The sequence below is a fragment of the Lepidochelys kempii genome, chromosome 17 (genome assembly GCF_965140285.1).
Source record: "Lepidochelys kempii isolate rLepKem1 chromosome 17, rLepKem1.hap1, whole genome shotgun sequence".
NCBI lineage: Eukaryota > Metazoa > Chordata > Testudines > Cheloniidae > Lepidochelys > Lepidochelys kempii.
Genome location: NC_136396.1, coordinates 5,348,687 through 5,376,411, shown reverse-complemented (window position 1 = coordinate 5,376,411; position 27,725 = coordinate 5,348,687). Strand labels below are relative to the sequence as shown.

The 27,725-nt window shown below is 40.7% G+C and overlaps 2 protein-coding genes across 10 annotated transcripts in view; both read right to left on the bottom strand.

Moving 5' to 3' along the window:
• Positions 1-16,874, bottom strand: part of CLTC (clathrin heavy chain) — a 53,337-nt gene extending 36,463 nt beyond the window's left edge. The window contains exon 1 of one of the 2 annotated variants that reach the window (XM_073315180.2): positions 16,564-16,874. In XM_073315180.2, the coding sequence (XP_073171281.1) occupies positions 16,564-16,605 (42 nt within the window). In that variant the 5' untranslated portion in view covers positions 16,606-16,874. The remainder of the gene's footprint in view (positions 1-16,563) is intronic. The other variant, XM_073315181.2, reaches the window with a different exon arrangement.
• A 5,031-nt stretch (positions 16,875-21,905) lies between these two features.
• Positions 21,906-27,725, bottom strand: part of DHX40 (DEAH-box helicase 40) — a 58,094-nt gene continuing 52,274 nt past the window's right edge. For 6 of the 8 annotated variants that reach the window (XM_073315186.2, XM_073315182.2, XM_073315185.2 and 3 more), the window contains one exon: positions 25,847-26,654. In XM_073315186.2, coding sequence (XP_073171287.2) covers positions 26,515-26,654 — 140 coding nt within the window. In that variant the 3' untranslated portion in view covers positions 25,847-26,514. Of the gene's footprint in view, positions 24,331-24,510; positions 24,893-25,846; positions 26,655-27,725 lie in introns of those variants that run through there. The other 2 variants (XR_012155360.2, XR_012155361.2) reach the window with 2 other exon arrangements.

Genomic DNA, 27,725 nt, shown 5'->3' with positions numbered 1-27,725 from the left:
AAGTACAATATTTATATTCCAATTGATATTAACTTGTACAAATGAGAATGTAAGCAATTTTTCAATCATAGTGTGCTGTGACACTTGTCTTGATTTCTGATTTTGTAAGCAAATAGTTTAAATGAGGTGAAACTTGGGGGGGGGGGGTATGAAAGACAAAAATCAGACTCCTGCAAGGGATCCAGTAGTGTGCAAAGATGGAGAGCCACTAATCTAGTGGATCATGATTGGAGTCAGAAATCTAAGGCTTACCCCAAACCACTAATGACTTACTCAAGGCAGAGTCACTTAAGTCACAAAGGCTTACTACTTCCTCCATATTTCCCAAATGAGGAAATTTCCTTCTTAGCTCACAGAGGCATTGTGAGCTTCATGGTTTTCACAGCACTTTAAATATTAGTTTTATTCTGTCTAGGTTAGCCTGTCCCATTATTAATATTTAGATATATCTGTTCACTCTGTGGTAGAAGTAGGTTTAATCTTCTGATCTAAAAGACAGATGTTCCATTTTGAACAGGTTTTTTTCCCCAAAAGTCAGATTCTCCTGTGAAGCTCTTCAATGGATGATCCATCTGCTGTGGCCCAGATTTTCAAACTTACATAAGCAAAAATGTGCAAGTCAGCTTTCCCATATGCATGTAGTCACACCTGCATCAGGGTCTGTATACCATTTGAAAGTCTAGGTCTATTTATAAAAAAATATTACCAAAAAGGCACCAACTGGCAGGTTAAGCAAACTGTCACTTGTGTTGACTGTGCCATGTCTAGTTTAAACTGGGCTCCTTGGGGACAGAAATGGTGTTCCTCTGTACAACTTAATGTTAGTAAGTCATTTAATCCATTTAAACTCATTTTAATTCTATTTAAGTTCCACCCATTATCCTTCCAGTCAGTGTTCACAATGCAAGCCACTCTTCCTCTCCAAAGAGTTAAGTGCCTTATGTTTACACTAGGCAGCCACAGCTAATCCAAGGAACAGGAGACTAGCCACTACTAGCTCACGAAAGCTCATGCTCAAATAAATTGGTTAGTCTCTAAGGTGCCACAAGTACTCCTTTTCTTTTTGCGAATACAGACTAACACGGCTGCTACTCTGAAACCTGACAGTATTGTAGTAGTGGCTAGTTTTCAGAGTAACAGCCGTGTTAGTCTGTATTTGCAAAAAGAAAAGGAGTACTTGTGGCACCTTAGAGACTAACCAATTTATTTGAGCATAAGCTTTCGTGAGCTACAGCTCACTTCATTGGATGCATCATGAAAGCTTATGCTTAAATAAACTGGTTAGTCTCTAAGGTGCCACAAGTACTCCTTTTCTTACTACAATACTGTAGCTCAGTGAACCCTACTCCTCTGCTTAAGCATCCCATAAACTTCTCCTGAATGCTTGAGCTGGTAACAGTAAATGAAGTTATTGCTGTATTTCACATTGCAAACCACGTTGTACTCAGCATGGGAGAGACCACATTGCAATTTGGCTTACTACAGTCATTAGAGACTTCTGTTTATGCATGCAGGCCACAAAAACCAAGCAACATTTGGGACAGAACATGTTGGACACTTCATGTTTTTCAATACTTAGCTAAGATATCAATACCCACTTTATAGGATGTTAAATTGGGAATGTTATGACAAATATGGAAATCTCCTGCAATATCCTTGAAAAATTCTCTTGTATTTAGTTTAAGTATTTTTAGATTAAATGCAAAGTTCAAGTCTTATTGTGGGCTGGAATTGCATGCAACTTCTCAGGGAGGGGGAGATGGGACGTGAACCCCGGGAAGTACAATGAACTTTAAAGGATTTCATTGAAAAAAAAGTGTGGCAGACAAGAATACACTTCTGGGACAATGTCAGGTGGTTGCCTGGAGAATCTCTAGGGGGAGGTAAACGCAAATTCTGGACCTCCAGTTACACAACAAAAAACCCCATGAACCTTTTGACCCTATGGCCTGAGAGCACCACTGTCTGATTACCTGTTCCTGGAGTCTCAAGATCAAAGGCTCAGGCTATATAAAGGAGAGTGACTAACCTCTTCATAACAGCTTTAACTCAGATCTAGCACACCTATCAACTTGTTACCACAGGAAAACCCCTTTGAGGTTTGAAGGGCTCACTCCTATCAGAGCCCATGCTGGAGCTGGGGACTGACCTCTGATAAGCTTATTAGCATGCATGTATTTTCTTTTGGTTTTAAAGTGTTTTCACTTTAAGTGTGCATGCTTATCAAGAGCTGTGTGGTAACTTAACACTATTGGCAATTACATTATTCATAGCCTTCAAAGAGAAAGCCAAGTGCAGGCACTGGTCTGTTTTGGCAGTCTAGCTTGCAGGGATACCACTGTGGACATGAAACTGCAGCCTGAAAAAAAAAAAAAAAAAAACCACACTCCTGGCCAAGAGAGATGCAGGTCTCTGCCCAAGAGAAAGGTGACTATTAAGGAGCCTGGAGCCTAGAGTGTGCACCCTTGATGGACCAATGAGGAGGAATACAGGTGCAGTTTCCCTGAACTGTGTAACATGTCATTTATCTTCTCAGCTCTGACATGGAGGCAAAAATTGGTACAATTCCTGACCCCAAATCATGCTCCCATAGAAGTTTGGGTCTGCTCACTCACTTTTCTCCCCATTCACTCTGCAAAGAGAAAGTCCTGCCCAAGAACTGAGATAGCAGATCACGACCTGACCATTTTAAAACCTTGAGCAAACGTTTCTCATAGTCTGGCAGAGGCACTAAATAAAGTAGAGGCTTATTTAGAATCCCACTTGTTTTTAGTTGCATGATTTCCTCAAGAGTCCAGCCCTCCTTGCTGCTAAATTATATATCAAGGTTCAAAATGGCTGTATGAACTGAACTGTGTGCAAAAGCGTCAGTTAAATTTACTGTAGGAACTATAAGGCAGACCTCAAGCAGATGTACAATTCCACCCTAGTATGGTGGTTACATTGCTGTGGGATCCAAACTAGGAATTGCCTGAATCTATGCACTGAGTAACTTTTTCTGTTCAATTTCAGATAGTTAGAAATTGAAATTTCCCTTGACTTTCTTGGAAAGGACAATCTATTTGAGTTACAGTAGTCTGAACAACCTGGCAGATGAAATAAGCCTGCATAAGGAAATTCAGTAGTTTTTTATCTAGAGTAACTGGAGGGTTAAAATGAAAGCCTAAGCAAGTTTGTGTCTGTGTATTTAACTCAAAGTATAACAATTCCTTCTGAATATTTTTCCAGCATTTTACTTTCATAACCTTTTGTCCCTCAGTGGGAGAGTATACATTCCATAGGAGACTGCACACATAAATCTTCAATTGCTTATATGATTGATTTTCCAAGTCAATATTCTTCTTTGGCAACAGAAGCAAGAACTGTTAGACAGCCGGAGTTGTCTATATAAACACGTTTACAGAGTTATATCACTTTTTCCTATCCAGGTGATGCAAGTCAACTAGTCAAGCTTTTCAGATCACCAAGGATGTTTGCTTTTGGGCTAACACACAAGAGTTCATTCCCAAGGCTTCCCCCTCCTCCCTACATTAGGATGATATAGTGTCTTGGACCTGAAGTGGTCTACATAATCATATACTCCTTGCTCAAGTTGAAACACTCCACTTGAAGAGGGAGTGTCATACTCCCTACCTGATTTACTTTAGACACTTAACCAAGCACAGATAGTACTGTAAAAGCCACACCTTCTTAAGTAGCCATTCACATTTACACACCCCACACAATAAGATACCACTCCCTTACTACAGGTATGTGCTAAAGTTGCAATTCATTTGTTATCTTCAATTGTCTGCAGAGCTTTTATTTGAAAAAAGTCTTCTCTTAAGTGAAGATTACAGGATGTTTCCTCCCATGCACTCCACACCACTCCTGAGCTAGGCTACCACAACTATGGTGTTATGATCATTAGAACAGCAGCACTCATATTCTAACGGAGCACTGCAATTGCTTGCAACTTGAACAAGAACTTTGTTACTGGTACTTGCCTAGAGTGCTTCCCTGTAGCAAACAGGATTACTTTTTTCCCCAGAGTAGCAGCCGTGTTAGTCTGTATTCGCAAAAAGAAAAGGAGTACTTGCGGCACCTTCGAGACTAACCAATTTATTCGAGCATAAGCTTTCGTGAGCTACAGCTCACTTCACTGGATGCATTCAGTGGAAAATACAGTAAGGAGATTTATACACACAGAAAATGAAAAAATGGGTGTTTATCATGCACACTGTAAGGAGGAGTGATCACTTAAGATGAGCTATTATTTTGGGAACTTGACTTGTATTTCACCTCTGCCTGAAGAGATGCACCTTTACTTCAATAGGATTGAAAAGAGAAGATGAACAGGAATATTTTCAGGTTAATTGAAATCTGGTATTAGACAAATGCACAGCTGTTCACATCTACCAAATGTAGATTTTAAACTTCACTGCATTTAAATCAATTAAAGTTGGATGTGTCCTTTTCTGAACTGGTCTTAAGGGTACTCATATCTGGATAAACTATGGCCATAAACTCAAAAGTTTACTTGTTTTTAAATTCTGAGTTACTCTACCATCTGTCAAGACTTAACCATTACATAAAGTCATCCCAGTAAAGTCAGGGCTATAGCACCATAATATCCAGGCAACTTCCACTTGAGGCAGATTTACCTCAAATAATCATGGCCAAACTGTACCATCTGCCAGAAGTAGTGCTTCATGTACTCGTGTTTTCGATGCTGGTGCCACAAGATATGAGTGTTATCAGATTCCATTTAGTTTGGTTAACAGCAGGCATAAGTAGCACTTTAACTTTGTCAAGCTGGATCCTAATTACATTGATTTAGAACTGGAATCATAGAATCATAGAATATCAGGGTTGGAAGGGACCTCAGGAGGTCATCTAGTCCAACCCCCTGCTCAAAGCAGAACCAATCCCCAAATTTTTGCTCCAATCCCTAAATGGCCCCCTCAAGGATTGAACTCACAACCCTGGGTTTAGCAGGCCAAGGCTCAAACCACTGAGCTATTCCCCCACCCCACTTTGAATCTTTGAAGTTCAGCTATTACACAAAACTTGTTCAAGCTTTAGAAGTTCACTGTGGCAGTTCAGAGAGTAACTAGTTTGGTTTTATTGGCATTTGCCCATAGATCATGACAAGGAACATTACCTTCCAAGCTCTGATGGTGAACGCATCTAAACAATGAAAGTTCATTGACAGACTAGTGTGTTAGGTTCATCCCTAGCCAGCTTTCAGCCTATGCCACACTTCTGTACAGTCAACATGGAGTTCCAGCTAGTCTAATTCTAGAAGTGATGGAATATGAGGGGAAGAAAAGCCAGCTTTGCCTAGGTCTACTTAGCCAATAGTAGTTAGGGACTAACTTTATAGCCTTCAGAACATTCCTATATGTCCTAGTATCAACGAACTCATGTAGGCCAGATAGGACACTTATTCTCATAAGAACTGTAGTGGAATAATAAATGTTAGATCTTTATATTGCTACTTGGCAGTAGAACCTATTGGTAGATGGCAAAGCCAAAAGCACCCTTTCAAATGCTTTAAGTACAAACTACAAAATTGAAATCTGCTAACTGCATGCTATTGTGACAGTCTACACTCAGCAACCTCCCTTAAATTTACTAAGCACCAGGGTACTTGTCTAGGCAGAAGACAACTATTCTACAATTAAAAACAGTGAGGCAGGATGAATTTGAAGATGGGAAGAAGTTAGATTTGCTTGGCTCTACTCCTTTCCTAAGGATTCTCCTCCCTGGTTTTATATGGGGAATTCAGGTCATCTACATTTTTTCCTAAGAGACAATAAAAACTGGGGAGCAAGGACCATAAACATACCTGCAAGTGAAACCTGAGAGGGAAAGTAAGTTGTGGTATCTTAAAGAAGGTTCTTGTTTTATTAAGAAAAATTAAACCCATGTTCCCAACATCCCAAGCAATTCAACTAAGTAAAGAGATCTCTGGCAAAGCAGGACTTTTTATTCATAAATAAAAAGTGTGAAGTTTTAAACAAAACCAGTGCTTTTGCCTTTCAGCCTTTATGAAGCCTATAGAGGACAGAAAGATAAAAACTATTTTTCTCTTCCACCCTTGCTCTACATCACCTTTAAGCAGGGCCCCACTTATTCTGCAATGGTGAAATTTGCTGCAGAATTTTTTTCTAGCATATCAAATTATGCAACTCCGGCTATGTGAATAACGTAGCTTAAGGGTTGATCTTCTGTGTGTCTACACTGCACTGGGTCAATGACTTACCTTATGCTTCTCATTCCAATGGAATACTGGAGTTGACAGGAGAGCGATCCGCAATCTATTTAGTGGGTCTTCACAAGACCTGCTAAATCAACCCTCAGTGGATCAATCATAAGGCATTGATCCCCCAGTAAGTGGAGACAAGCCCTTAGTAATGGGGCCGAGAGAGAGACCAGCTTGCAACCAGTGAACAGGAAGAACCAGAAGTTCATGACACCTAGCAAGCTGAGGAAATGGACTGATTAAGCAGACTATAAGCTTCCCTAATACATTGTGTGTGGGCAGATTACTCTTAGCTGGACCAACACACCTATCAACCCCATAGAGGTAGACCTGCTTTCTAGATTTAACAGATTTTTTAGGCTAATCAGGCACCAAGTGAGCTCACCACATTAAAAGCCTTCATAAGCTGATCCCAGTTATCACAACAGACCAATACATTGCTTGGCAGTGCCAGTCTGAAACTTCCTCCAACTTCTGCTCTGTAAGCTCAAGTGAGCTGTAGCTCACGAAAGCTCATGCTCAAATAAATTGGTTAGTCTCTAAGGTGCCACAAGTACTCCTTTTCTTTTTTCAGAGACAAAGTGGATGAGAGAAGCTTTCAAGGCACACAGAGCTCTTCACAGACCTGAAGAACTCTGGGACAGTCAAAAGCTTGTCTCTCACCCACAGAAGTTGGTCCAATAAGATTACACTTCACACACCTTGTCTCTAATCTGCTAAACCTCTTCAAACATGGACACACAGCTTCTCATACACACAGAGCATGTTACTGCCTACATGGAGTCATTAAGATTTAAAAACACCACACATTCACACCCCCTCAGATTAGAGTATAAAATGACTTGTCCAGCAGCTTTTTATCTTATGTGGGCTGGGACAAGTTTTAATCACCACTACAGGATGACCCAAGAGAAAAATCCTATTTTAAAAAGGAACTATAATGCAAAAATGATTACACCAGCCTGGGTCTGGTGGTTGATTTTAAATTTAATTTGGGGGCAGATCAGGAACCTTTTCTTCACACTTTAGTTCAGCACAATGCAAGTTATTAACACAATGTGCAAAGGAGGTAGACAAAGAGTTAATGGCTCTCTGGGTCTGTCTTCACATACAGCACTGCAGCTGGGTTGCTGTAGATGAGGATACTACACCACCAATGAGAGCGCTTCTCCCATCATCATAGTTAATCCATCCAAGAGGTGGTAGCCATGTTGACAGAAGAATCTCTAGACCAGGGGGAGGGGGGGAGAAGGACTAGAAAGTGTCAGTTATACTGGTATAGGTCTGTAGTGTAGACCTGGCCTTAGTTTGCAGTAAGACACCTGAGAGTCTCCTCTAGTTCCCATTTTAAAAGGTACCTCCAGGACAGAGTATATAACTACAGATCAGTCACAAGCATCTTCAAAGTTATTTATGACAGAAGCTGCAATCTTATTAGTGAAAATGCAGAATAGGATTACAAGTATCAACTTCACTATTAAAGTGACAGAAGTCAGAACTTGTCTTACTTCAAGAAAGTTTCCAACTCAGTCTACCTTGGAACTTAACATGGATGTCCATGCTTGTGGGTGCTAAGTGCCTACCCAAATTACAAGGTACACACAAGACAAGATGGTTGGGGTAATATCTTTTATGGAACCAGCCTCTGTTGGTGAAAGACAAGCTTTTAAGCTTGTCTAGAGCTCTTCTTCAGGTATACACATGGTGTTTATCACTATGCTTTCAGTAGGGAAACTACATTTCAGTCCTACTTTCCATGAAGTTAGACCCCTGCTGATGACGAACATTAAACTGTAACCTGCAACAAGATACGCTTGTTCAATTAATTATATAAATTACCTAAAGTAATTTTCTTGGTTTTTAAAAATACCTGTCTATCTACACTAAACTTAACCCACTATTGTTATAATCAACTCTGGATACTACTGTTATCAAATGAGAAAAGTTTACTTCATGCAGATTCAGGGTCATTTCCCATTTGTAAGCAGGTAAATCTAGAGGCTGAGACAGTATTTGAAGTTACCTTGAAAAATAATAACCTTAATGTGAAGGTAATATCCCACCAGAGGGAAGGAGAATTTTTAAGTGCTATTACACTACACTGGAAAACTCAAATCTGTTGCATTTGTTTTGTGGCTTCCAGGGGAAGAATTAGGAAAAGAATGAAGGTTAGCCTAATTTAGTCATTAGATATTCACTTCAGAAACTAAATATAGGATGTGAAAAATTACATCACAGCTTAAGTTTTACAGGACATCTTGCCAACTCTGAAAGTATAACCAAAAAATGAGTACCTCCAATGCTGCTGGTGTTTCATAAAGTAGTTATAAAAACAAAACATCACAAAGTTATCATAATGCTGCTTCATAAAGTTCTGGCAAGAGCAACTGCTGTTCTGCATCCAGTCTGAAGCAGAGTTCAAGTTTTAAAAACAGAACTGAAGGTTGGACAGTTCAGCTAAATTGCACGATGTACCTTTAGATTATGGCTTCATCTGAATGCACTATTGTAAGAGCAACAGCCATGGTAAGAGAAAAGTATTCAGTAGTAATAAGTATGACAGCCTTTACTGTGATGTACAAAACAAGTATCTTGAATAGTTTGCCACAAAAAAGTACCCCTCATTTTTGTTAGTATAACTAATGTATGAAACCTGATGAAAATATGTTGACAGCAGTAACTGTTGCATCCTTCCTGAAAAGTCTGCTTTCTTATGACAGAATCTGCTGAGCTTTTATCAAGCTTTCCCCACTCCCCTAGGGCATAAAAATGCTGAGAATGCAGCATTTCCTAGCTTCAACACTGAACAACAGGATATAAGCCATTGTTCTTACAGCTGAGAGAAGGCCCTCACCTCCCAAAAAACTGATTTATCTACAGGACTAGGAAGCTAAACAACCCTGGGAACTGAAAGATTTATAAAATTTTTGTTTTAGAGGTTAAGATTTTAATTTTCCTAATTTAAATTTTCTAAGGAAAAAGTTCAGAGTAGCAGCCATGTTAGTCTGTATCTGCAAAAAGAAGAGGAGTACTTGTGGCACTTAGTACTCCTTTTCTTTTTAAGGAAACAGTGTTACCCTGACTAATTATTGTAAATTTCATATAGCCAATTCACACTGTAGATTAGACCAGTGCACTGAAAACACATAGGACAGGCTTAAGGAAGCCTTGCTGGCACTAGTTTATCTTGTGCAGCTTGAATTGAGAGTTTTGTCTTTACTCCCTTTGTTACAGAATGTTTAACTGTCTGTGGTGGCATTTGCCAGAATGTAGCTTTGGAGCAATTCTTGATTTGAGAGTTAGGTGCTATACTGTTGTCTGTTACCAGTACAGTTAGAAACTGTTTTGGAGTTGCATGAAGCATGTCATTTTTCAAACACACCAGTGTGACTTACACACTAAGTTTTACTCATACAGAATGCACATTCCTGTGTTGCATTTGCTGCTTCTCCACTAGAAACTGCATTTGGGCAAGTCAATTAGAAAAAAAAGTCACAGAATTTTAGAAGTCTTAAGAGCACTCACAGAAAACTTGCTAACAGCTGAAGCTTCCTTGTGCTAGGATATCTATGAGCTGCCTCAGCAAGTCAGAAAGGACTTACACTGCAAAACTAATTTAATTATGTATCAGGACTCAAGTAACTCATCCAAATTCTAAGTTAATATGTTGGTAAGCTGTATTGGCTAAAAAGCTAAATTTTTCAAGTGTTATTTCCTAGATTCCAACAGTGTAGAGACAGCTGTGAAATAACCATTTACATGGCTCAGCTCTATCCTTGTCACTTTCAAGGCTCCCCCAAGTTCATACAGCTACAGTACAAGCTTGAGATCCCAAATAAGATGGCAAAACAGGAAATTCAAAGTCAGGATCTAGCTCATGCTACTATAGCAATTGTTATTGCTCCATCCTAAAGGCAACAAACAGTGAGAACAGAAGATGGCATTTCAGCCAGAGTGCATCCAGCTTGTTTTAGTACATACAGCAGGTGTAGGTCATTTGAAATTGACATAATCACACAGAACAAGTTTAGTCCTCTGCCTCTATTGCTCAACTTTCCATCTGAACAACTCCACACTCAACTGTAGGCTTCCTTCCCAGCTGCATTGCTAGACATTCACCCATTTAGATCAGGCACAGTTTTGCTACATTATTATAAGGCAGTTTACAATATTTTGGAGACTAAGCTATACAAAGGTTGTGGCAACTTTCAAAATGTCTATTCAATTGACATTAATGGGTAAAGCTATTGCACTACATCAGAAACATGCAAGCACTTAGGCTCTAGTTTTCGGTACTTAGTACATCTACTTATAAATCCACCTGCTACAGTAATGAAAGCATTGGGGGGGGGGGGGGAAATCACACCCATGTTCAATATGTAGCTTTTCCCAAATAAGTCAATATTCATACTGGTCCAGTGTTACTTAGAGGTGGCCTACAAAGCTTTGGAGTGATTGAGACCAAAGTATTATTGTGCTTAAAAGTGAAGAGCAAGTTCACATCTGGGGAGAGACCTTTATGAGTTCTAATTATGCTTAAATTAAAAATAAACCCCACAACCTTAGAGTTTCAGCCTCAATCTTCAGTTTTGTTGCAAACCACCTGACAGCAGTAATATACAATATAATGTCTTCATTTAACTAGTTGGTTGCATTACTCGAAAATAATGCTATATAGTTGGACCAATTAGCTTAAAGACTCAGTAAATAAAGATGAAAAGTAAACTTGTTAAAATAGTATGTTTATTAACTAATTCTCTTGGGGCCAGTAGTTCTGAATGATTCATTTAAATATATAAAGATGTCAATCATCCTTCAAGACATTTGACTGTTATTAATACTAGTATTAAGGTTAAAGTGTTGAGTACTATTATCCCAGCATGTCCTTTACATTAGTAACCCAATATCTAGTAGGACAACATTCATTAAGAAAGGTCTAATTATTTCACTTCCTTTGTAGACAGCATGTTAGTCAATAACATGTGATTGAAACCAATCACAATTCCTCTATAAATGGTAACAAGGGCACATGTCATTTAAGCAAGCTTTGATAGATTCACAGTTACATATTCATGTCCCTCCTCCCACCCACCCTATTTTCTAATTTCTGCTAAATCAGTTACAAACCTCACTGGAGGCCCACTACACTTCACTTGTTTTTAGTCTGCAAATGAGATTAGGTGACAGTTAAATTTTAGATTAACTATCTAATGAGGTGCACAGTATATTCTGTAATAAAGTCTTAGAAATATACAGCCTTGCTCTTACAGCTATTCATCTTGAGACACTGGGAGAGGCAGCCTGTTTGTATATAGTAGAGTCATGCTCATCTACATAATCACCAACAGTCAGAAGTAATACTGCAAGAAGCTTATTTTAATACTGTGTACAAATAATTTACACTTAAATCATACTGCAATTTGATCATTGGTTTTATTATGGATAAATCTCAGGGACATTTAAAGACCAACTCCTATTTAATTGTCACTGGTTGCTAATCCATTGGCATAGCTAGAAAACAAAATTACACTTTCAGAACATGCTTCAATGCATCGCCAGACACGGCCAGTGTGCAGGTGTTTGACAGTATAGAAGTGTCTAGACTAATGACCTCATCATTCTGTTCCTTAATTTTTTGTCCCCGTTCCCCTCCCACCCCCCCTGAGAGTTCAGGAGTCAAGTGTTGTCAGATAATAAAGTCCTACCAGAAAAGAAAGGTAGAAGTCCCTTGCACAGAAGTATTTCTGAAAACTATTTTTTATCTAAAATACTGTAAAGAGCACATAAGAAATTAGGCTGTGCACTTCAAATGCTCATCAAGCCATTTATTTCAGCTCATATGTCTCAGCACTGTAGCCCTAAAGAAGACTGCAACAAAAATCGCTGCTGGTAATATAACCAACCACTGATGTGAACATTTGTTAATTCACAATGAGCTGTTATTCTGACAGTCTTCTCTGGGAGGAAATGACCCCCCCCAATACCACAAGCCTTTATAAGAAGTATTAAAGCAATGCTTTGAGTACACCTACCACTGTGGAGTTCACGAGATTACTACTACATAGCCAGGCTAGGGAAGGGAGGCATTAATATTATTCATTCCACATTAGGATAGTACTAGCACCCAGATTTTCAGGAGCACTCAGTATTTTGAGTGCTGAATTCTTTTGAAAGATTTGGCCCTAGATGTCTATCAGATGGCTCATTCAATCATTCACAGAAGTTCTAACAGCAAATGCAATTTTTAAAATCTTCTCTAAAAGATTTTAATCTAAAAATCAGTAACAGACAGCTTGATGGGGGGGAAAGAGGATTTGAATAGCTTCAACAGGGCAGGAATACAGGATTTTAACCTGTTCAATTGAAAGCCTTTAGGATTTCTACTGACTTTAGTATTACATATCTGAAGAGATTCAATGAGTATATAAGATAACACCTATACACACAGTGCATTAGTTCATTGTAAAGAAATTTATAGTACGTTCTTTACATCCACTACTGTGGGGGGCCATTTGATAGCCGTGTTCCTGGAGCGCTCATGGACAGCTAAGAGGAGTCCTGATGCATACAGAACTCAGAAGGTTTCACTTTGTTGGTTTGAACATTTTCTGCATCTAAGATACAGGCTAGTGAAAGAACTCCAATGCATTAGGAGACCCATGACATTAAGTTAATGCTTGCTATCTGTACATCCAATCTCTCAAGGAAGAATGTTAAGCAAATCAATTTTTGCATCCATAATGAAGGCTTCAGTTTGAACTATAATACGTACTCCCAGAAAGTCAAAGTTATAATGCATTAATCACAATTTGTGTATAGTGTCCTCCAAGTGGCTTTTGTAAGAAAAAAAAAATAAATATTTACTCCTTTCACAATGGACTGCTTCAGAAGGAATCAATGGCCTTGTCCCATCCACACCAGCTAGTCAGATATGCTAGCTGAGGCAGCCATCTTAATTTTCAGAAAATGCCCATTCTCTAATGAGAATCAAAATCTCAGTGTATGGGGATACTGGATACTGACTAAAAGGTGATTAGGTTGCATCTGAAAGTTTATCATACTGATCTTTATACATGTCTGAAACTACTTTGCTACTTCTGAATTGGATGGTGGTTGTTCTATCCAGATCCATGGTGCCAGCCACCATAAAGGCAAGCACGCTATACACTTTAAAGCTTTACAACTGCATTTTGCAAGTCTGTTACCGGAGCCACATTACCAAAGGTTGTTGCCAGGTAAATGCTTTCCTACTGTATCCTAGCCAGACAGATATCTCCCTCCTCCCCTCCCCCAAATATTTTTAGATCAAATGGCTTTTGAATATAACGTTTTGGATTCATCAAGTTGATTTTTCAAAGTATTTTAGTATGTGAAATATGATGCTTAGAAACTGTATCCCACCAAAATTGCCTGAAGGTCATACCTGGGAATGTGTGTAGCAACTTTACTTAATTCAAGAAGTTTTGTTTCTAGAGTTTGCTAACACTATTTGCAAACAATTCAACACTAAAAAAAGTAGACAGGTTTCAGGAGCTCCCTCTGATGTTTTGGCTCCTGTTGCGAAGTTTATGGGTTAAGTGTAGAATAAGAAACCCCCCCCCCCCCAATATAAGCACAATACAGGGCAACTCAACTGTAAATTTTGGGAAGGATTTTTAGACTGATCAATAACATTTGAAGTTTGGGAATGAGGAAGTTAAACAGCTACAGGCAACCATTTAATAATATCTCTGAGGATAGATACGCAAGAAGCCTTGTGTACCCAGATACTATGGCTAGCTATTCAACTAAGTGCACAAATGCAGTTAGTTTCTACACTTGTACTTGCAATCTGTCAGACCAGAGGTAATATATTTAAGGATGGGGATAAATTTTTGGACTGAACAGTTCAGCTCAAGAGTAACATACTGGCATGAAACCCAGTTAAGAGTTCTTAACATGAGCAGGTAGGTTTCATTTGTCACGAAAGTGTGACAGTGGATCGGTCATGTGCATAGTTTACATCTTAAATAATATATTGTAGATCCATTTTCCACAAAAGCTTAATACAGGCTGATCTAACTTGTTTTTTCACAGTCTTTCCTACATATCAAGTTTGAACCAATCCAGTCATTTACAGTGACATTTTTGCCTTTAATTAGAAAGGCAATTCCACTGGTCAAAGAGTATTTTAAAATTATAGTGTAAAACTAACTTGCACACTCAAGGATTTAAGTGCTAATTTGACTTAGTCCATGAGGTTGCACAGTGCATAAAGTTATTTTTCCATAGACTATTTAAAAAAAATCAGAAGAAGTAGTTCCCACCTGGTTCACTTGGAATTTGAGTGCAATTTGTTTCCTCATTGTGTTTCCTGTTGTGTAAGAGATCACTTTCAGATCATGAAACTGACTGTAAAACCTCAGATTAGAGGGACCTGGGGACAATTCTTAAACTGATAGGGCTTCAGTTACCAGTGTTCCTTTGAAAAGGTAACTAGAAATGAAACAAACGTAGTAAATTCTAGTTTTGACGGAGTCAGTTGCTTAAAAAGAAATAGTTGGGGATATGGAGAGATCCATACGAAGCCAACACACAGAAGAAGTTTCCTTCCATTTAAGGAACAGCCAAATTATGAGAAAGACCCCCCCACACACACCAAAAAAAAATCCACAAGGCTTCAGAAAGCTAGTAGTAGTGCCAGGGTGCCAGCTCAGTCATTGCAAAGACCACCATACAATGCAAATCTCCGAGAAATATTTTGTTGAATAGTATAATTTTGTGCAGTCTCCTTCACAAGTTTTGGCAGGAAGACAAATCACTGCATGATAAAGGTTGGGGGTGCAGTCAGCCTTACATAACAGGATTCCCCCTAGGCCCCTCCCTACATTTGTTACTCCAAAACATGTTTTTTGGAGTGATGTTTTGTTTAATGGTTAGATCTTCGTGTTTCAGTACTAGGCCACATGCTAAACTTCAGTTCATTAGGATACATAATGTGCTATCTGTAGCGCACAGCCCTAATATTCTTCAGAGATTATTCTGTTCTCTAAGAGGCCGTTTAACCTAGAAAGGTAACTTCCAAGTGTACTAATAAAGTAACTGCTTATTGACAGAAATCTACAGGTAAAGTTACTTTGATTAGAGACCATTTGACACTAACAGGGAAGAAAAACCCTGGAGCTTATGTATTTATTGGCCTACACTGCCACAGCTATACACTGCTGTAACTTCCATGTTACTAATTGCATGGTTCCTCCTGGCACAAGGTTAGAAGCTAGTTCTCTGCAAGGAAGTGAGATTAACACACTACTGCAATGAGTGAGATCTACACCTTACAGAACCATTCACATCACCACTACATAAAGATAACTTTGTGGTTCTGTCTATTTAGATGTGAGACATGGATGCTAAAGTTAATTCCTATTAGGTCATCCATTTTGTAAAGCTCCTTCAAAACGAAGTTTAGTAGTTTCACTTGGTTTTAACCCAGAGAGAGACTTGCGCTTAATATGGAAAGAGGAACTAAGGCACCGAGGGATCTTCTCAGTTTACCCCTCCCACGACACTGCACCGCCCAGTAGGTGCTGCTGTAGACTTAGGCCCAGGCCCAGCCTCGCCCACACAACAGGCTGAAGTGCACTACTTCACACAGAGAAAATGAGACACGAGAACAGAATCACAGTAAGGAGAAAACCGACTGCTCTGTTTCCATGGGGTCTTTAAGCACATGCTGGACCTTGGACTCTAAGCGGGCATTTATATTTTTATGGCACTAAAACATGTGCCACGTTTAAGAAAATAAAAGGCAATAAGGGCCCGAGAGAAACACCCTATTTGAGAGGGAGGTTTGACCACCAGCAGCTAACAGACTGTTTCGAGGAAGGAACAAACTAACGACGTACTAGGGAAGACGCAGCATCCCTGCGTGCCAATAAAGCCAGTCCCCGGGCCAGCGCGGCGCCAAGGCAGCGGTGTAGTCGTGAGGCACCCCGCACCCGCTCCAGGGAAAGGCGCCCGCTGGGGCACCAGGGTCGCTGGTGCGGAAGGAGGGTGGCGAGAGGCAGGCAGGCTCGCTCTGCCATTCGGCGGCTGGGCGAGCAGTGCCCCCGGGCAGCGGCAGCCCGCCCACGCTCCGCCCGCTGCAGGTGCGCCGGAGCCAGCAGGCGGGGGCCACAGCCCTGCGGCGCACCCGTCCCCGACAGGAGCGGAGCGCAAGGCCAAGCTCCCTAGGGCAGCGCCCCCCAGGTGAGATCTGAGCCACGGGGGTGCCCTTAACCCCCACAGGCGGGCTCCCCTCCAGCGGCCCCTCAGCGCCCCAAACCCCTTCCCCGTACCTGGAGATGCTCCTGGAAACGGATGGGCAGAATTTGAGCCATGGCGGCAGCGGCGGCTGGTGGGGGCTCCAGCCCGAGACCGGACCGGGGAGTCGCCTCAGGGGCTCCGGGGCACAGAACCGCAATGGCGGAATGGGCCGGGAAGGGAAAGAGAGCCGTTCGATCCGGAAACGGCCCCTGCTGGCGGAGCGATACACGCTCTGAAGGAGCAGCCACCTCCTCACCTGCCGGGACCCCGCATTAACAGCGCCGGCTGGGCGGAAGAATCCTGAGAACGGTGGTGAACAGAACTCGGCGTATCCAATTGGAATGGCGGAGGGATCCCCCTACCGGAAGGGACTATTTTAGGACTTATCACACTTCCCTCCCTCGGCCTTTTTTTTTTTCTGCCACATCATGCGACCGGGGTGCGGCTACGTCATTTCCGTTCCGCGCTCCAAGGCAGGTTCCGTGGTCACGTGGTGGGGGATCCGCTGGGCAAGGTGACCATTCTGCTGGGGTGCCGCCGTCACACCTCAGCCCTCAGTGACCGTAGCTCCGCCACACGCCACCCTTCCCCATGAGCGTTGGAAACGCCGTGGCGCGGGGGTTAACGTAGTGGGCCGGGGACATAGAGAGCGGCGTTCGAGTCCCAGTTCTGCTACCTCGGTGACCTTGGACAGTGCCCTAGAAGGGGGCTTTGATGAGTCGGGCCTCTCTGATCTTTGGCAAAGCTACCCTTAAAAGCCCGTACGGGGGTCCCCAAAACATGGTGCAAAACCCTGTACTATTGCCAACTATTATTCAGGTTTCAGAGTAGCAGCCCTGATGGGCTGTGTCCGCAAAAAGAAGAGGAGGACTTGTGGCACCTCAGAGACTAACCCCTTTATTTGAGCATCAGCGTTCCTGAGCGACAGCTCACTCCCTCAGCTGCCTTGAATCCGAGGAAGTGAGCTGTAGCTCACTAAAGCTCATGCTCAACTAAATTGGTTAGTCTCTAAGGTGCCACAAGTCCTCCTCTTCTTGTTGCAACTATTATTCGAAACTCCTGAGTCAGGCCCCAGATCATGAGAGGCTGAATTATTTTTTAAAAAAAATAATCCCATGGGGATTCTTTTTATTTGCTGATTTTTAACATTTGGGATTCATATTTTTAAAGCTTTTTATCGGTCATGAGAGTTAGTAATTCACCTTTTTTAAAAAATGGAAACAGATTCTCATATAATCACACATCTCCATAAAAAACACCAAATGTCACAAAAATTGGCAATAGTGACGGAAGAGTTACCATACTGGCTAGCCCCGTATCCTGTCTCAAACAGTGACAAGTAGCAGAACTTCCGGGGAGTGTACAAAACAGTGCAATTTTTGAGAGATCCACCGGTTTGCCCTTCCCGACTTCTCACAGTCAGAGGTTTAAGGTCACCCTAGGCATGGCGGTCCATACCTGACCATCTTGGCTAATAGTCATTGGTGAATCTATGCTCCATGAACTTACCTAGTTGTTCTTTGAATCCAATTATTCTTTTGCACATCACATGGCAATGAGTTCCAGAGGTTAATTGTGCATTATGTGAAAAAGTACTTCCTCTTGTTTGTATTAAACCTGCTGCCTATTAATTTCATTGGGCAACCCTCTGCTTTTTGTATTGTGAGAAAGGATGAACAAAGACTTCCCTGTTCATTTTGTCCACATCATTCATGATTTTATAGACTTTATCATATCCCCCAGTCATCTTTTTTCTAAGATGAATAGCCCTACTCTTTTTAGTCTCTCCTAATGTAGAAAGTGTTCTATACCCTTGATCATCTTTGTTGCCTTTCCTCTGTAGTTTTTCCCATATCAGTCCAGAATTCAACCCTTCCCATCCTGACTCTTCAGGCCATCGTCAATCAGGATTTAAAAGTGAGATTATACATCATGTTCTTCAGGGCAACAAGCTGCCTGAGTTTGGCGTCCTTTAAAAATATTAGGAAACATAAAAGAGCAAATGCATTCCTGGTGTAACTCTAATGCAGCCAGTGGTGATAGCAAGGAGGAACTAGGCCCAAATAGTTAGGCGGCCAGACCCTTCAATGTAACCAACTATTGTGATTTTATCATGAGATTTGCAATACTAAATATTTTTATTAAAGTTACAGCTCATGGAGTCATGTAATTAAATGAGAATCTCCGGGTTTTCTTTTTCTTTTTTAATTTAAATTTCCAGACCTCATGGTTGCAGAAAAGAATCTTGAGGCTCAAATCCAGAAGGCAAATTTAAAAGAAAAACACTTTTTAAAATCTTATTTTAAATCAATCTCCTATTTTTTAAGGAGGACTGGCTCATAATTTTTGAACATTTGGAGTTGGTAATAATAAACCCTGCATTGTTATGAGATTTAGCTAATGAATGAGTGTAAAGCACTTTAAGATCCTTGGGCGATTGCCAGTGCTACACATACACAAAGTGTTAGTATTATTTGTTTCCTGAAAGCCTTACCAATATGAATAATTGGACACTGGGTACGTTGTACTGACCCAATAGCAGCTTCCTTGTCCAAAAATCAGAGTTAGCTCTAGCCCTTGTGCAGCCCTACATGAAAGAAAACATGTCAGGTACCAACTAGCACCCTTCATAAGAACAGCCATACTGGGTCAGACCAAAGGTCCATCTAGCCCAGTATCCTGTCTTCCAACAGTGGCCAATGCCAGGTGCCCCCGAGGGAATGAATAGAACAGGTAATCATCAAGTGATCCATCCCCTGTCACCCATTCATTGATGGACCTATCCTCCGTGAACTTATCTAGTTCTTTTTTCAACCTTGTTATAGTCTTGGCCTTCACAGCATCCTCTAGCAAGGAGTTCCACACTTTGACTGTGTTGTGTGAAAAAATACTTTTTTGTTTTAAACCTGCTGCCTATTCATTTCATTTAGTGACCTCTAGTTCTTGTGTCATGAGGAGTGAATAACACTTCCTTATTTACTTTCTCCACACGAGTGATGATTTTATAGACCTCCATCATATCCCCCCTTAATCATCTTTTCCAAGCTGAAAAGTCCCAATCTTATTAATCGCTCCTCATATAGAAGCCATTCCATACCCCTAATCATTTTTGTTGCCCTTTTCTGAACCTTGTCCAATTCCAATATATCTTTTATTAAGATGCGGCAACCACATCTGCACACAGTATTAAAGATGTGGGTGTACCATACATTTATATACAGGCAGTATGATGTTTTCTGTCTTATTATCTATCCCTTTCTTAATGATTCCCAACATTCTGGTTTTTTTTTGACTGCCACTGCACATTCAGTGGATGTTTTCAGAGAACAATTCACAATGACTCCAAGATCTTTCTTGAGGGGTAACAGCTAATTTAGACCCCATCATTTTATACATACAGTTAGGATTATGTTTTCTAATATGCATTACTTTGCATTTATCAACACTGAATGTCATCTATCATTTTACTGGCCAGTCATCCAGTTTTGTGAGATCCTTGTGTAGCTCTTCACAGTCTGCCTGGGACTTAACTATCTTGAGTAGTTTTGTATCATCTGCAATTTTGCCACCTCACTCTTTACCCATTTTTCTAGATAATTTATGAATATGTTGAATAGGACTGGTCCCAGTACAGACCCCTAAGGGACACCACTCAAACTTTTGTACTAGTGACCCCTTTCACATAGCACGCCTCTGAGTGCAACCCCTCCTTATAAATTAAAAACACTTTTTTATATATTTAACACCATTATAAATGCTAAATCAGATGCATCAGATGAAGTGAGCTGTAGCTCACGAAAGCTTATGCTCAAATAAATTGGTTAGTCTCTAAGGTGCCGCAAGTACTCCCTTTTTCTGTGCTTAAAGTTGTTCCACTTTGAATAAATAATTAAATATCCACTGGGCCAGAAAAAGAGACTGATACTGTTACCCAGTGGCTGAGCCCCACTAGGGATGTGGAAGACTGGAGATCAAAGCCCCATGCCTACGCAGGCAGAGTAGGGATTCAAACCTACATATGCCACACGCCAGGTGAGTGCCTTAACAGGCTTTTGGGTATTTCCTGAACACTCTCACACCAACTGCCTTTTGTGCAGGACACCAACCCTGTAGGTGTGCTCTGAGCATGCCTATGAGTTTGGGACCTGCTGCCAAGAGAGGTAGGGGAACAATCAGTTTGAGAATCCTACTTTGTGGCCACAGGATCTTTAGCTTGTGCTAGGGCTCCAAGCAGCGAGGTAGTTATGGAGCAGTGTCAGGACTCAGCCAGCTTTATAACTGCCCACCAGTAGAGACTTTGGTACCTAGGGGGTTAGACAGCAGTTGTACAGTGGTTTTAAGAATCTAAGTGGTGCCTAAATGTTGGACTTCAATACCTTCATGAATCTGGCCCTATGGGACTGCATAGGTGGCACAAGCCTATGGCCATCAATATGTAATGATCTTAGTCTAAAAAATTACAAGTTGTTGAGCATGTCATCAACTCCCTGTGAGGTCAATGGAGATTGACAGCACTCATCAAGCCCCAGGAAGTACTGAGCACCTTACAGAAATAGGTACAGAACACTACTGTTATGAGCTGCATGAAACACTGTTAGAGGTTGAGTTAAAACCGGATTGAAAGTGGGTGAGAACTCAACATTCAATCAATCTGTCAAGCTGAGTTAATCAGAAGCCCCCCACCTCAGGCAAAAGGGAGTTGGCTAGGACTGGCTGGGCAAGCCTGGAGGGCTTTTCCTGAGTATGGCTATAGGGAGGTATGGAAGGTGGAACTTATAGAAACTGAGAACCAGAGGCCGAAGCAAAATGCAAGGAAGCCAAGCAGTAGTCTCTGAGCAATGTGTCCCTGAAGAGGAGAGAGGGGGAAAAAAAAAAAATATCAGAGAGCATGTTTGAGTCTGTTTGGTAAAGAGACTAGGGCTGTAAGCTAAGAAACTGGTCTTCGTGGTCTTGGTTCCTCCTGCAGAGAAGCAGGAGGTTGCATTCCTTGTAAATGAACAAGATGGCATCAAAGAAAATACCAGACTCCATCAATTTCTACATCCAACTGGAACATCGCCCCTGCTCTGAACTTTGACTAGTCCTGCAGGCTGAAAAGGGGCAATGCTACCCTGCTCTAGTGTGTGTAACAGACAGAATGAACAACAGCAGCTTTAGCGGAATGCTTAAAAGCTCTCAGGCTGACATCACTGATCAACATCTTCATGCCAAAGAGTGGATGACAGCTGTACACAGACTGAGCACACTGGCTTTTGTCACTCTGAAACTACACTAGGCGACTGGTGTCCACATTCAGGAGAGACTGAATGCAAAGGTCAGTCTTTGAAGAAGACAACGAGGAGTAGCCCCTTAAAGGCCACTTCTATCTCTGCTACAGAGGAAAATGTAAACATTAAAAAGAAAATTGTTACGTGCTCTATCAGGGAACCAGACCATTATACTTGCAAGAGATGGCCTCAATTACATCTTTGGCCTTTTCTGTCTATGAACCTATGAGACAGAATGTAAAGAAGAAGAAAGAAAGAAAAAAGTGTCCACATTGTCTAGTTCAGGGATAGCCACAGTGCGTCACACAGATCACACAAAGCCCTCCAACACTCAACATTCCGCACATTGTAATTCTGCACAAAATAAATGGCCAGATTTTATTCTCTCCACAGCTGCTATGATACAGTAACAGTTTGACAGGCCAGCACCGGCTTCCATTTGACTTTTGCTCTGCTCACCTCCTGCAATGTGTTTGGATAAAAAAGTCCTTATTTAAAAAAAACAAAACAAAAAAACCCATAGAAGAAAGTCACATGAGGGGCACTCCCTACCTAAAGAGGATTCTTTGTCTATGGCATTTTTCTTTTCTACTTCAAGCAGGACGTGGTTGCTATTTAACTTCTCAAGACCTTTTAATGACATTAGCTTGCCTGCCAGCAATCTGAAGATTTGCTTCCATAAGCCGATCTCAACGCCTGTAGGGCATACATGTTTTCTAGCCCATTCTCTTTATAAATCAAGTGTCTCCCCTGGTCATTGCATGAGAGCACAAACCAGCAATTTCTAATGTGTTTCAGAAGCTTATTCAATAAATTGCATCCCCATCCACAAGCTGCTAAAGATGTCAGAGCCCAATCAATATTTTTCCTTCTCAGAGAGAGATTTCTCCAAGTTCACCACTGTGTGCGCCCTCCAGATTAGCTTGCTTGAGTCTGACCACATTCTGCTTTCCACTTTGGATTAGGAAATAAACCTGTTGCACTTCATGGAATATAAAGTTTTAATTTACAGTGCATGGATCAGCAGTTCTTCATAACAAGCAGGAAAAGGGTCAAAATACAATTCTGACCATATAGCAAATCAACATTCATCTCTTTCCTTCACAGAAACACATGCCAGGATCTTTTTTAAATTATAGAAAATTATATAAAAATGAAAAGTATTCCAAGGTTTCAGGTGTCCCCTACAATTCCAGGTCTTGTCAGAGGGATTTTTAATAAAACATTATTGCTGTATGCAGTGGCAATAACGAAAATTTTCAAACTTACCCGTACAGTAACTTAAAAAAAATAAGAAAAAATCCTCTTGTAACCTAACCCCATAAAAACATAAGATATGTTGAGTTAAAGCTGTTATAGCCTCTTTAACCAATGCATTACAACACATGTGGTCCTTTATCAGAGGATCTTACATACCATATGTACTACTGTAGCCAAACAAATAGAGTAAATTAAAGAGGGTAAGTTAAGGACACCACGTCAAACTAAATTAATATTTTCCTTATGCTGTGGGCTTATGGTGCAGTGCTACTTTCTTGTATAGTTGGATCTTAAATTCACATTTTCAAGCCTATTTGCCAGAACTGCAAAACAATTTAATAGATTAAAAAGGCTTAACAAGCAAGAGATGAGGCTCAGATGTGTTCAGTTAGAAAGATAAAAAAATCAAATGTAATATAGCTCCTCAGTAACTTTATTTTTTAAGCAAACACTTCTTCCATAGCAAGAAACCAATTGGTTCCTATTTGTTTAGGACTTTGTGCCTGAAAAATCAGGGATACTGATGTCATTTTTCAAGTTAAAAAAAGGATGCTTCATTGCTACTAAGGAAGTCAAAGGAAATCTCTGCATAACTATATGTCAGGAGGGACATGGGCCCTGAGTAGGAGTGTGTGTTATACCTACAAATGTCAGACTCAGTACGTGGTACAGACATCATCTGAAAGGACACTGCAAGTGCATTCACGTTCATACAGTATGATACTGGGTTGCAGGCCCCTTGCAAAAGCAAGGAGGAACCTATCAAATTAGCAAGGAACAGAGTGCTGGCTGCTAAAGAGCACATACTGAAGTAATGACTGTGAAAGAACAAAAAGCTCTTCCATTTGAATACACTGTAAAACACAACAAAGCAAGAGCCTTAGACATACTACTACTTACACTGATCTCACCCAAGAATATATTGATTCACTCATCCCCGTAGGAACGAGAAAGGCATTCATTTTGCAGCTATCTCTGCAGTTGGTATACACAAAGGGAATTAGAGAAGTCGTGGGCAGCACTGAATTTCACATTGTTAAAGGCAATATGGCTGCAACTTACACAATCTGTAGGCATTAGCTCTTGCTCCTGTTATTACTGTTAATATCTGTAATATAGCCTTAGCTAAGCCTCTTACAATCCAGCGAGTTAACATTGTCCTTTGCAGAGCAGCATAGGGAGTACTCTGTAGCCTCTATAGCTTGTAAAGCTCCTTGATGAAGGGATCATGCTTCCTTCTCTGTTTGGAAAGCACACCAGACATGATGGGCCCTGCCAGAAATACAGAATTTTAATATTGATCACAAATTGCAGTACAATGTATACTAGATACACTGCTTTTTATGCAAGACAGTGTTTTCCTGCAATCTCATCCAAATTAGTATCCTGCAGGCTTTTGAAACCTTACTTCCTAATGTTAGTCTAGAGGCCTAAAAATATTACACAACTCACATGTAAGCATTCATTTCCACAAACGCCATCAAGTCTACCCCTTCAGACTATAACACCAGGGAAGCCTCTTTGTTCTAAGGCTTTGCATGCTGCACTGTTCCAACAGTGTCACTGTCTTGTAACTGAGTGGTGCTGTATTGACACAAATAGAAACACCTGCGAGAGGAGCTAAGCAGCTGCATCTCCCATTAAAGGGAGCCGGAAATGTAGGTGCTCAGTACCACCCTGTGAAGCCAACAGGAGTTTTGCTGTTGATTTCTATCGGAGTAGAATGGAGACTCTTTGTGAAGAATCAGCCTTGGTTTCATGTAAGCTCTTTGGGATAGGGGCTGTCTTTTTATTCTCTGGCAGTACAGCACCTAGCAGACGAGGCTTCCAGGCACTACAATAATAGAAATAAATAATAATGAAAAATGTCTCAACCAATTAGCAAAGAGGGTGGACAGAAGAGAGCACAGCTGGACACTACCCACAAATGAAATCCACAAGAAACATGAGCTCAGACGTAGGAATGTTACGCTATCCTTTTTGGAGCTGATTACCTGCAATAGTGGTTTGATACAAAGTTCATTATTTTACAGAAAGGAAGACATGGTCCCTTCCTTCTGGCGCTTAATATCTAAACGACTTCACCTTAATGAGACATTATAGGATTATCGTAAGAGGAGGAAGCCATCTGTTTTGTGAAAACTTGTCCACCACATTTTTTTCATCGTCTATAAAGAGACGGCTGCTAGTGACATTCACTCAGTCCTGACCTCAGGCAGCGTGGTTTGGTCATATTATGAACTGGTGCAAAAAGGTGGCAGCCAGATGCATGCTTCTCAATATCTAACCAATCTGCATATATTTTCAAATGACTGTTTTGATTTTTAGTCCAGCCCCAGAGCGCTCTTGAAGAAAGGGGGCATCCACACACAATAGCTTTCTTCTCTAAGCAACTTTATCAGCAGCAGGAAAACATTACACCCCTTCCTAATGCCCTACACCAAGCCTAACCACAGACTCATGACAAATATTAGAAAGTAAACAAACGTCGAGAAAAGAAGCATCTTTCCACAGTTACCCTTAATTCAAGGATGTAGACACCATCTTTTTTACCCCATAAATGCTTCTCACAAACCATCATTTAAAAAACATTCTAACATTAAATCAGACAGCTCTGAGGAGGCGGTGGCCTGTTGGTGGATTGTGGGATGTAACCATCTGGAGAGGAGAAATGGACAGACTGCTGCTTCTTTGCCAACTAGATGATAGCAATGCGGGGCAACTTCCCTATGACAAAACAGGCCATGCCTTGATGGCAAGAACGCAAACATCCATTTACCAAAAAAACTTCATCCAAATGAGACATTTTAATGCCAAAGCAATCACTGTGTATGGTACAGCTAAATACAGAGCAAGTAATGATCCTGCATGAGGCACAACATAGGTAAATGACATAAACCTTTCTAATTTGGATTCTTATTATTCCCTCGTTAAAAGAGCACATGAAGTACTATACAACTTAAAAACGGTTATTATACATAATTTAGTGAAACAATCACACCAGACAGGTCCTATAAGCCAACAATTTACAGAAGGAAATAAATATATATATTTTTAAAAATGTAACACTGGACAGTTATACTCTATTTCACAAGGTTTTCAAGAAAATGCGACTAAAAATTGCATTGACACAATGCCCCTTTTTAGTGGCCAACTCCAATTCCAACTGAGTGACACAGAACAGGCTGTAAATACTGCTTCTTCAGCCACATTTGCAGTGAATAAGTTACTGCCTAAGACACATGGCAATGAAAGTTCAGCTCATTAACCTTTCCTCACTGTCTGTCACAAAAACAGCAAGGAGTATCAGGTTTGTGCCCCCAAGCAGACAGACTCCATGTGAACTGGCAACTTCCTTCAGTTCTTACCTTTTCTTTTTTTTTTGGTGTGTTTATGCAGCAAGCTTATCAACAAGCAATTGCACTGAGTGCCTTTGCAAGAGCACTCATTGCTGTACTAGCCTATCTCCTTTAGCGTGGCATTTATACACTGTGCCCTTTGCTGTTTTCTCTGGAGGTAGCGCACTCGGGCATCCTGTATTGATTTATCATCATTCCTTTTCTCCATCTTCTTTGCAGAGTCATCTTTTATTTTTTCTACAGAAAAACAAAACAGTACAATTGTGTGTCATAAATGCCACTTCCACCCCCCGACTTCACACTCATAGGGTTAGCTGATCAACTAAAACCAACAGAAGCTCAAATTTTTCAAGTGCTGCTCTCAGTCATGCCAATGGATGATCCAACGACCTCCAGAAGAGACAAACGGCAAAGTAACTAGGACGTCCTTTCTATGGAAAAACTAAAGTCTCAAAGACAAATATACTGTATATCCAGCTACACTTAAGTTATAGAAAAATCTTACCCTCAACCCTCTTGTCAATATTTGCACGTGCGATCACCCCTAGAATATATCTGGATCATGTTGGTTTTACTGTAACTGAGCCTTTGGGCCTCAAGTTCTATGCATTTGTTACTTTTCTATGCTACCTCTTCCATTTTGAAAAAAAATACAAAAGGCTTGGGAAAAATGCCTTTCTGGATTTATCTTGAAAGGAGAAGAAAATAAAAATGGAGGTAGATCCCTCTTCCAGGACTTCTCTCTTACAAATGAAAACTCTCTCCTGCTCCCACTGAGCTATCTCAGATCATGGCAGTGGATGACTTCACCTGCCTGATTGTATTGGAGAAACATGAATTATTTGTCATAACATTAAAATGATTTTGATTTATATTTTCTTTTCTTTTTTTTTTTTTTTTTTTTACAATTACTCTTTTAATTAAGGGAAGTACTGATGGTAAAACATGCTATCTTGAAGCCTGAAGTTCCCTATTTATCCACAGGTCAGGTACAGCACAGGCTGTGACAGTTCACGATTCCCTCACAAGGCCCTGCCAGCGTCTCTCAAATCCGTGTCTGGAAAGGGCAGCTCAGGGGTGAAAGGGCCCTTTCAGTACTTGGCTTCTCTACTGAACCCGCTGACAAAAGAATTCAGAGAATGTCAAGCTGCTGAATCAGTTAATATGCACCAGTTTAATTAAACACAGACCATTATTTTTAAATCAGGTGTTAAACTTTGTGGACGTTACTTTGCTGACAATGAATTTCTGATGCTCTCCCCCCTCACCCTACCCCTTTTTCTTTCTCATCTGTAATATTGTAGCTAT